This window comes from Mytilus edulis, chromosome 4 (assembly GCF_963676685.1).
Source record: "Mytilus edulis chromosome 4, xbMytEdul2.2, whole genome shotgun sequence".
NCBI lineage: Eukaryota > Metazoa > Mollusca > Bivalvia > Mytilida > Mytilidae > Mytilus > Mytilus edulis.
Genome location: NC_092347.1, coordinates 28257603 through 28269660, shown reverse-complemented (window position 1 = coordinate 28269660; position 12058 = coordinate 28257603). Strand labels below are relative to the sequence as shown.

The following is a 12058-nucleotide window of genomic DNA, read 5'->3' as shown; positions in this document are numbered from 1 at the left end:
AACAGGATTTTTCTCAAAATCATAAAAATTAAAATTACATTTAAGTCTAAAATGACAAAATTGCAATAATAAATGCACACAATAATTTCTGAATTTACAGTAACAAAATTTGAAACGTTTGTTCTTCAAGGCAGATCAATAAGGCACAATCAAAAGGCACCCATTTTAATTTAATGAAGCCAAAACATAAAAGAAACCCAACTGTTTCATGATTATAACACCAACAGATAAATGAAAACTTACTTTGAGATTTAACTTCATTTATTAGAGAGCATCATCAGCACAAACTTTTCATTTTGATCTCAGGTGTTGTTTAAAAAACAACTGACCCATGTTCTATTGAACTAGAACACAGGTTTTTTAACAAAGTGAGAGAATTTTGTTTATTAAAATTGATATACAAGATTTTTCACCAAATATTCAGTTTTCCAAATAACTTACATGTAATAGGTTGAAATAAACACAAACTCGAAATTCGAACATAAGAAAAAAAATGGTCTTTCCATACATCACATTTAAAAATACCATTGAAAATTCATTATCTGATATAAGATAAACATATTATTTTATATTGAGCTACAGTGGATTCAGTATTAACAGAAGGATTTAATTTCTTAGATTTTTGGGTTATAGGTGAATTTCAACAATGTACAAAGAATCAAAGTAACATTTATAGATTCAAATGAGTTCTTTAAGGTAACTTAAGAAAATGTTCATGTATTTACAAAGGTTAATACCAAAATCCCTCAAAACTACAATTTTGACAGATTTTGGAAAGATGAACTATATCTGCTGACCTGTAATGAGATAGAGAAATTTCAATGGTATTTTTAAACATGTTGTACATGTGATAAGTACCTATCTCTCTCCTGTCTCCTTGCTCAGTATATTCTGGTGGAGCTAAGAGCTGATTGATTTTGTTTACAATCCAACCAAACATTCTACCGTAGATAGCCTTAGCTATAGCATCTCTGGCGTCTGTAAAGGTAATGTTAGAAATATTACTTATAGAAGCCAATATATCTGTTAAAAATACATTTAATCAATTGTCATAAATATCCTTATAAAAACAGCCATAAAATGTGAGAAGTATGCAAAAACTAAAGCCTCTACAAGCCAAATGGTGGACTTAATGTAGAGAAAACAACCATTATAACTATAAGTGTCTAAAAGAGCTAGACGATAACTTTTAAGTATGCTGTAGGAGTTTTGATCATTATTGAGAACAACACGGTGACCAATCATTGTTCCAATCCTTGTCCTCGGTCTGTAGTGGATGACTGTCTCATTGGCAATAATACAACATCTCCTTGTATGTCAGTTTTCCTATCAAAGGTCAGTGGTTTTCTCGGGGCACTCCAGCTTCCTTCACCAATAAAAACCAGCCGCCATGAAATAGCCTAAATGCAGTGCTTAAAAGTGGCTTTAAAACACCAAAAATAAAAAAAACTAGAGGCTCTAAAGAGCCTGTGTCGCTCACCTTGGTCTATTTGAATATCAAACAAAGGAAGAAGAGGGATTCATGACAAAATTGTGTTTTGGTGATGGAGATGTGTTTGTACATCTTACTTTACTAAACAGTCTTGCTGCTTACAATTATCTCTATCTATAATGAACTTGGCCCAGTAGTTTCAGTGGAAAATGTTAATAAAAATTTACAAAGGAGTAAGTTCAGTAAGACCACTTTTTGGCCCCAAAATATAGCAGTTTTACAATCTTGTGAAAATGTAATCTTTTAGCTTTTTATTGGAATGTAGAATGCTTCTTCTACATACATATGGACTGTTTTTGACAATACAATGCACACATATCAGGTACTAGCATCATGAAGTAATGCTAAATTACTGAAATCTTAACAATTTTAGCATTTAGTTAGATTTTAGGCGGTTTCCGTCTTAAATGAAAGTGGCCGCATTCGTGTTCATTCATAATATTGAAATGTAAGTTGTATTTGATGTTTAAACATAACATATATAAAGGTTGAGGATGAACACAGGGCAGCCAGTTTGATTTTTGACAAAAACTATCTGAAAAGTGACGTTTATTGGCATATTTGATAAATTTTTCATATTTAAGCTTGAATCGGAGCGTTTTTAATGACTAAATCAGTTAAAACCTGTCATATAAACTAATCAAATCAAATGAAATAGACACTTAAGTGTTTAAAAAGTGTCTAAAACCTTTCATTAGATGAACCTGAAATTTGAGGCCAAAATGGGCCCTTACCGGACCTACTCCTTTTATGAAAATTGTTAAAAATTGACTATAAAGGACAATAACTCCTTAGCAGGCCAATTGACCATTTCGGTCATGTTGACTTATTCGTTAAATCTTATTTTGCTGAACATTATTGCTGTTTACAGTTTATCTCTATCTATAATAATATTCAAGATAATAACGAAAAACAGCAAAATTTCCTAAAAAATTAACAGTTCAGGGGCAGCAACCCAACAACAGGTTGTCCCATTCATCTGAAAATTTCAGGGCAGATAGATCTTGACCTGATAAACAATTTCAACCCATGTCAGATTTGCTCTAAATGCTTTAGTTTTTGAGTTATAAGCCAAAAACTGCATTTTACCCCTATGTTCTATTTTTAGTCATGGAGGCCATCTTGGTTGGTTACTGGCCGGGTCACCGGACATATTTTTTTAACTAAATACCCCAATGATGATTGTGGCCAAGTTTGGTTTAATTTGGCAAAGTCGTTTCAGAGTAGAAGCTTTTTATAAAAGTTAACAACGACGGACAACGACGGACAACGGACGCTTGACGCAAAGTGATGGGAAAAGCTCACTTGGCCCTTTGGGCCAGGGGTTGAAGTCATAAAACTTTGCTCAGTGCTCGGAGCACAAAAATCATGCTCGAAACATGAAATCAAGCATTTGATTGGTTGATTCTCGAGTCTGAGTACAAAAATCGTGCTCGAAAGTTTTATGACTACAAGGCCAGGTCAGCTAAAAAGTAAATCATGTATTTCTATATTTTTAAACAAGTTACCTGCAGTTACATTTATCATAACTGATTCAAATAAAGACGTACTTTTTATTAAAAGATTTTACACCAAACTTTGAATTGTGGGAGCAGGTCCCTGAAAATATTTGAAACTTGTACAACTTCAGAGACCGGACTTCAGCATTTTAGGTGAAATTCCTTGAAGCTTAACAGGGACACAAGCTACGAGATATTTAACTAGAGGCTTGTGTCGCTCACCTTGGTCTATGTGCATATTAAACAATGGACACAGATAAATTCATGACAAAATTGTGTTTTGGTGATCATGATGTGTTTGTAGATCTTACTTTACTGGAAATTCTTCTTGCTACAGTTATCTCTATCTATAATGAACTTGGCCCAGTAATTACAGTGGAAAATATATTCTACAAATTTACAAAAATTTATGAAAATTGTTAAAAAATGACTATAAAGGGCAATAACTCCTTAAGGGGTAACTTGACAATTTTGGTCATGTTGACTTTTTTGTAGATCTTACTTTGCTGAACATTATTGCTGTTTACAGTTTATCTCTATCTATTATAATATTCAAGATAATAACCAAAAACTGCAAAATTTCCTTAAAATTACTAATTCTGGGGCAGCAACCCAACAACAGGGTGTTTGTTTTGTCTGAAAATTTCAGGGCAGATAGATCTTGACCTGATAAACAAATTATCCCTGTCAGATTTGCTCTAAATACTTTGGTTTCAGAGATATAAGCCAAAATCTACATTTTTCCCCTATGTTCTATTTTTAGCCATGGCGGCCATTTTGGTTGGTTGGCAGGGTCACGCCACACATTTTCAAACCTAGATACCCCAATGATGATTTTGGCCAAGTTTGGATTAATTTGGTCCAGTAGTTTTAGAGAAAAAGATTTTTGTAAAAGATAACTAAGATTTACGAAAATGGTTAAAAATTGACTTTAAAGGGCAATTACTTCTTAAGGGGTCAACTGACCATTTCGGTCATGTTGACCTTTTTGTAAATCTTACTTTGCTGAACATTATTGCTGTTTACAGTCTACTTCTATCTATAATAATATTCAAGATAATAACCAAAAACAGCAAAATTTCCTTAAAATTGTCAATTTAGGGGCAGCAACCCAACAACGGGTTGTCTGATTCATCTGAAAATTTCAGGGTAGATAGATCTTGACCTGATAAACAATTTTACCTGGTGTCAGATTTGCTCTAAATGCTTTGGTTTTTGAGTTATAAGCCAAAAACTGCATTTTACCCCTATGTTCTATTTTTAGCCATGGCGGCCATCTTGGTTGGTTGGCCGGGTCACTGGACACATTTTTTAAACTAAATACCCCAATGATGTTTGTGGCCAAGTTTGGTTTGATTTGGCCCAGTAGTTTCAGAGGAGAAGATTTTTGTAAAAGTTAACGACGACGGACGACGTACGACGGCGACGGACGCCGGACGCCAAGTGATGAGAAAAGCTCACTTGGCCTTTTAGGACAGGTGAGCTAAAAAATCTAAAATATGATTTTTTTTTTTCAATCATTAACGAAAGTTAAATAATGAAATAATTCTTGGCTTTTAGCAGCCAGCATGGTTCAATTTTGTCAAAAAAAGCTTAGAAACATTGATGATGAATTATTCAATTGCAAGTGAATAATTCGACCTCATTGAATCCATATCATGTGAACTTCAATTTAACCCCTTAGCTAAAGATGGATAACGCATGCATTGTGCGTGTAAAGATATTTAAAGGAAAAGAATGTCAATATTGAAAGTGAAACAAAGGTAAATCATTTAATTGACTGATTCGATCCACCAAAAAATAATATAGGTATAAACGATGATAAACATATATGTTTAATCTATAATATGAATTATTCAGACCTAGAAAAATTCAATTGCTCGAGTTTTTTAATCTATTTATATCTTTATTTATGTTTACATTGCTTATATGGTCATTCGAGGTCAACTCAATATTTAATGAGATGGCGTCTAGACTAAAATACACATGAAACGAAGTTTCATATTATCGGTCCTATGCCCTGTAAATTGTTAATTTGAGAATTTTGATAGTTTGGATAAATGTTTCGCATTGTTCTGAATCAAATATGAGAATTTGAGTCAAATCGGTGAACATGAATTTGACAGCTAGTGCCCCTTTAAATTATCAAGTGACTTTTTTCTATCAATTTCTATTACTTCTTTAAGACTGGTATGGTAATGATGTGCTTATGTAAGGACACTAATTAGAGAGAACTAGTATACCTTGAGCTTGTTGTTGAGTGTAGTTCCTTTTGACCTCTTCACCCCTTGTATAGGTCACTATAGAGGTTAATGTACCAGCCACTTCCTCTGTAGGGATTCCAAGTAGAGCCTATAAAATTTATTTCTTTATTGAATCATAAGTTACCTTTTTTATTATTAAGGTAGCACAATACAAAGATTTTGTTACTCCCAATCAGACAACTTTAAACTGATGTAATTCATTTCATCCTTCTTTATATTTTATAAATAAGGTACCAAAAGAAAGAAGAAAGATAAATCTTTCAAATTGTGATAATTTCATTATGACATAATTATTACATAATTAATTATTATGTAATTAGTTGCTATATTGTGATGTCCACACTTGAATGAATTTAGCTTCTTTGTTCTTCATAGCATCCCAAAATATTTTATATATTCTTGTACAACACAGCTTGACCTCCAAAACTGTGTCTCAGATTTCCAAAAACATCAATAGAACAAATTTTATACCCAATTGAATTTAGTGGTCTCTTATGAATTGATGTTGCAAACTTCATTGAAGATTTATGAGAGAATGAAATACAATAGGAAAAATCTGAGACACAGTTTTGGAGGTCAAACTGTGTTGTGCACGAATCTATAAAATATTTTGGGATGCTATGAATAACAAAGAAGCTAAATTCATTCAAGTATAGACATCACAATATGGCAAAGAATTACATAACAATTAATGATGTAATCATTATGTCATAATGAAATTATCACAATTTGAAAGATTGGTCCTTCTTCTTTCTTTTGGTACCTCATTTATAAAATTTAAAGAAAGATGAGTGGAATTACATCAGTTTAAAGATGTCTGATTGGGGATGAAAAATCTTTGTATTGTGCTACCTTAATCATGATTAAATACACTGTTTTTGATTTTATTGATTCTTTCACTGGTTGACACTTAACATAGTTTTATAGAATATAGAATAGTTTTATTCTTAGTTGAAAACTGACAAAGCCAGTGACTTTATAGATTTTTCATACATAGATGCTTCTTCAAATGTTTTGTGGTAGGGGTAAGCAGCTTAGACATCTAGAACCCCACTTTTTTCATATATTTCTTAAATATTGACATAGATGATGCTCCTGGTTGCATCAATCTAATTAAAAACCGATCTCTCATCGCTCCTGTTTCTGATATGTCGCGTGGGAGATCTAACGAAACCGGCTTTGAGGTCACATGTGAGTGAACTAAAATTTATGAATTTATAAAGATATGCAAATGAGTTGACGACCTATTAATAAGCCAATCAAAAAAGTTTATGAATTATTTTGACTGACGATTTCGTCGTAAATAAAATGAGTTACATCCCTTTGCCTTACGTTAAACTTCCAAGATCGCGGAAGACTCAATTTCATTGGTCGAAAAAGACACACCTACGAGGTCACTCACATGTGACCTCAAAGCGGGTTTCGTTAGATCTCCCTAGCGACATATCAGAAACAGGAGCGATGAGAGATCGGTTTTTAATTAGATTGCTGGTTGCATATAACATTATAAAAGGACATAACTTAAGAACTGTAAAATTGAAACTACCTACATTTGAACTTGATTGGAGTATTGAATTAATAATAAGCATTGTGCATTATTTTCATAACATTTGGTTGAGGCACACTTAAGTTAGAGAACAAACAGAAAAAGAAAAAAAAATCAGCATTTTTTTTCATTTCAAGGTTCACGCTAGTTTTTATTCTTACATTTAAACTAATAAACAGTCACTTTATACTTACAGAGGCAACCTTAATAAAAGAATTGTCATCTTCAACAAAAGATGCTTCGTCATCATCCATACCAAATTGTACATTACCAAGGTTAAGTACAGCGGCTATCATGTTAAACATATTCTCTTGTTCCTAAAACATACAACAATTTCTTTATCTATGGCCTGTAGAATTAAAAGAATGCACATGCTGTAATTCTCACCTGCTGTACTGATTATGATTGAATTTATGTTGAAAGTCTATGAAAAATTAAATAAATCAAGAATTTAAAATTGATACTACTAGCTGAAGAGTATAAGTTAAGGAACAGAATAAACTAAAAATACTTATAGGTCATGGAGCTCCTTTTCGAGATATTTGATTTTTGAAATAGGGCTGGAAAAGGCTGACTCAGATTTTTACCTATATTTGCATAGGTATTATTTGGGTTTCAAATCAAAAGAAATAAAATCAAGAATCTGCTAAAATTTTGTCAAATGACCTTTTATGAGCTATTAAATCTTATATTCAAAGATGAATAGGTGTTAAGGGGCAAAATATTTTATCTTTAATATATCATATGGAAAAACACCAAGGAGTCCGAACATCTGACACAAATTCAAAACCTCAAGTACATTCTTAACATTACAAAAAAAACACCATAAAATGAGGTCAAGGTCAGATACACCTTACAATCATTTCATACATAGTTTATACATATAGTTGACCTATTATTTATGGTATCTGAAAAACTGACAAAAACATAAAAACTTAAGATTGACCAATGACCAATTACTATGAGGCAATGGTCAAATGAAAGCTGCCACACAGACATGCAACTTACTTCATCAGTAAATCCAACCAAATCTAATGAGTTTCTCAGGTCTTCATAGTTTCCTTTCAAACTTTTCTTTTCATTTTTTAAACAAGATGCACCATTTGATAAATATCTACAAATAAAAGACATCATTGAATAGAGTTTCATAAATTAGCTGCATTCTATATTGGCATATTGTAAAACAGAATTTTTAACTGTTCTAGCTATTCCTCTCTAGCATAATTGTGTATACTTGTATATTTTTTGCATGATTTATTCTTGAGGTATTCCACCTTCTGATTCTCTCTTTCAGCCAGTTTATTTATTAAAAGTGTTTTGCTAATAACCAGAACTACTTGGTCTTTTCATACAGCTTTTCAAAATGAGTCATGTAACAGTCATTTTAATATGCTCCATCATTGTTTAAGTCTTTGTATCTTCTGTATCTTGCAATGAAATTGTCTACCATTTTATTACTATATTTTTTTTATTTTGTGCTGATATAATGTTCTATTAAAAAAAAACATATTATTATACAATGGAACATGGAATCTGAAAATACCTATATTACATACTTTATATGGAGGTTATCCAAAAGTGGATGGAGATAATCATGTAGAAGAAGAATATTTGTGCTTTCCAAGAAATCCATGCTATTCTACTGCTAAGGAAATTCAAAAGTGCTCACAAAATACATTTGCAAATAAAGTAAAAGAAAGTTAAATGCCTGTAAAATGAACAACATGTGTAACTCCTTTAGTTGGAACCACACATGTACTTGAAAACTCTGATAATTTGTTCTTGTAGCACAAATGCAACTATATAGCTACCTGTAATTTTCTGGTTTCTGTAGATGAAATCTTTGTTGGTATTCTGTTGTTAAACCAGCAAACATGTAGTAAAATATATGGAAATTTTCTTCTCCAGGGTTTTGTCTGACTAACCGAGACCTTTCTAGCAGATATTCCGATATTTTTGCTCCAATCACTATATTCAACAGAGGAGAACATTTTCACATTAAATTAATCATTATAAGCAATGTATGTACATGTGTGACATTTGCTTGAGATGTACACTTTTTGAAGCAGACGCAACAGGTTAAATTATTGGCAAATGAATGTGAGATTAGCATCTCTTGATTAATTGTAATTTTGTTCCAAACAGCTTCGCATTTAAGGAAAATTAAAACCATCCTTCTTTGATATTTAGGATTTCAAAAATCAAAATGAGGCTAGGGACTACATTAAAAGAATTTGGAAAGCTTTGAAAAACTGCAACCTAAGCAATATTTTCCTGATTGTTGAAATAAATTTCTGTTTAAACATTTATAAATTGGCATGTTTTTTTTTTTTAATTCTTAACTCAGATAGCCATAAGCACAAATTGAGAGAAATGGAAAACATACCATGGCCATTCCTGAATGCTAACTGTATATATTTCCCAAATCTGCTGGAATTGTTGTTCATAGAAGTTTGAGCATTTCCAAAAGCTTCCAACAGCGGATTGACCTGAAGAATCTGTTGTTCTAGCTGTGTATTGCTTCGACATAGTTCTATTAACTGTTTTATTATTAATTTTGTACTTTCAGTTTTGCCTGCTCCACTCTCTCCACTGGAAGATAAAAGTTTAAGATAAGTAAAAAATACATAAAGATGAATCGACAGTAAACTAGATTTCAAAACAAGAATGTGTCCATAGTACACAGATGCCCCACTTGCACTATCATTTTCTATGTTCAGTGGACCGAAAAATTGGGGTAAAAACTCTAACTTTGCATTCAAATTATAAGATCATAAAATAGGTAGCATGTGTAATAAGTTTCAAGTTGATGTGACTTCAATTTCATCAAAAACTACCTTTACCAAAAACTTTAACCTGAAGCAGGACAGATGAACGGACGCACGCATACACACCGAGAAAAATAATGCCCATAAATGGGGCTTAATAACTTAACATTTAGCAAATTATCAAATATAATCATAATATCAATCCAAAATGGACATTCAATAAATTATTAATCAAATTATAAATTTTATCTTTTTCCTAAGAGCATTCAATACCATCAATCATCAATCTTTTTCTTAAGTAAAACAGATTGGTAAAAAACAATCAAACCTAGATATTCAAGTTAAAATAAGTTTTACAATATCTATCCTTCACTACATTTGTAAAAAAACTAAAAACCTACAAATCCAATACTTGATATCTGGAGTGTGTTCAATTTCATAGATGCTACATACACTACTGAACAATTAACTAGCCTAACTGTATAGAACTAGATAGCCCCAAATCTTCATGCTCTTTACAGAATTCAAAATGACATTGGTTGATCAAATTTGATAGACCAGCTTAAGGAAGTACATCATTCAACATAGATAGTTATGCAAGTGTAGGGTATAGCAGCTATGATCATGACATTGGTGAATCAAGGGGGGGGGTCCGGTGGTTGGAACTTGGAACCCCCCTTTTTTTCTTTTTTTTGGACGATCAATGCATTTGAATGTGGACATATAGTTGGAACCACCCCTTTGTCCTGGGTTGGGAACCCCCCTTTTTAAAATGGCTGGATCCGCCCCTGCATGATAATAGCTGCAAGGTTATTAAATGTAATCCTATTATTAAATAGCAGTCATCCCCTCTTTATGGCTATAACTAAAATTTGATGTTGATACAAGCAAAAATTTACTGGCATATTGCTGACACTATTGAATATAAATGACAACCTATAATCTATAAGGTTCAGAGAAAAGAGGGGGAGGGGCAGACATCCATCAAAGACATCTAGGAGTCATCATCTTCATAACATGTAAACCTCTTAAGATGTCTATTGAGACGTTTCAACATACAGATGGTTTCTTGAATTAAGCAGTAAAAATATTTTTTAACAAAATTTAAAACATGCAAACACAAATGCCTTACATTTAATAAAATTGTTCATGCATGTTTACCTTTTTTGTATTACATAACCTCAATTGAAACTGATTAAACACCACCTTTTATCCATACAGAAAACATATTAGGATAAAATGACAAAAGGTATATTTACCAACAGCCAAATATGAGGGCATTACTGTGTAACTAATAATGGACCTATATAATAAACTCTTTCAGACAGCCAACTGTTTTTATGTTTGAATAATATAGTTATTTATATATACACCTAATTTTTGACCATTTAAATAATTTCAGTCAAGTATTTACATTGTGATATATATTTTTTTAATACCAGAATTAAATACACACAAATAATAAACATTAATCAAAGCGCTGTAAGCGCTGAAGGCAGTTAACCAAAAACCAAGGCAACCGTAATTATGAAAACTGTGGCAATGTGGCCTCAACATTAAACATTCATATATAGTACATTCATGTTTATCTAATGATTTATTTATTAAGGCAAATAATTTATATGTTATCAAGGTTTCAAAAGCAATGCATATATCAATGTATATTTTTTTTATGGTGAGTCTGCAGTGGTGCAAGTTCCCAATGATTGCAGTTGTTCTACTTGGTAGTTAACCTTGGTTTTATTTGACTGCTAGAAGTTCAATTTGACTTAGTATGAACATGTTATAGTATGAATGGACTGGTTTCCCTGGAAAGAAAACTGAGTTTGTGTTCTATAGTACAAAAGTTATGAGACACGAATCAGACAAATGTTCACTACAACAGGGATCAAAGGTGAGGTCTGACTGACCTGCCTATAGTAAATGTAAATGATTTGTTATTTTGTCCCATACATATGAATATATATAATTTAGGGGTGGGGATTTAACGGTTTTCAAGTTCTCAAACAGGTAGGGGTAATCAGAGGATTTAGGGCCCGGTCCCCCCTTTTTGGGAAAAAAATTTGGTTGCTTATATAGGGAATCACTGAAGCGTGACTGGAGCAGGCCTCTCTTAGGTCAGTCAGTGGGCTCCACTTATGAAAATTTCTGGATCCGCCACTGGGGATAGGGTGACCCTAGGGACTTCCCCTACATTTCATTTTATGTTATATTGTCCCATACATGAATATATATGGTTTAGGGGTGGGGATCTCATTGGTTTCCAAGTTCTCAAACAGGAAGGGTTGGGATGACCACAGGGACTTCCCCTATATTTCATTTGATTTGTTATATTGTCCCATACATGAGTATATATGGTTTAGGGGTAAGGATATTGACCATTTCCAAGTTCTCAAACAGGGGGGTGAACAGTGACCTCAGGGACTCCCCCTATCTTTCATCTGATTTGTTATATTGTCCCATACATGAATATATATGGTTTAGGGATG

General features: G+C 32.5%; 1 protein-coding gene across 2 annotated transcripts in view; it reads right to left on the bottom strand.

The window, feature by feature from the left end:
- LOC139521825 (myosin-IIIb-like) overlaps positions 1-12058 on the bottom strand; it is a 60588-nt gene that overhangs the window by 36406 nt on the left and 12124 nt on the right. For both annotated transcript variants that reach the window (XM_071315468.1, XM_071315469.1), the window contains exons 4-9: positions 9188-9393; positions 8613-8769; positions 7810-7915; positions 6996-7118; positions 5235-5343; positions 859-978 (exon numbers count right to left, since the gene is read on the bottom strand). In XM_071315468.1, coding sequence (XP_071171569.1) covers positions 859-978; positions 5235-5343; positions 6996-7118; positions 7810-7915; positions 8613-8769; positions 9188-9393 — 821 coding nt within the window. The remainder of the gene's footprint in view (positions 1-858; positions 979-5234; positions 5344-6995; positions 7119-7809; positions 7916-8612; positions 8770-9187; positions 9394-12058) is intronic.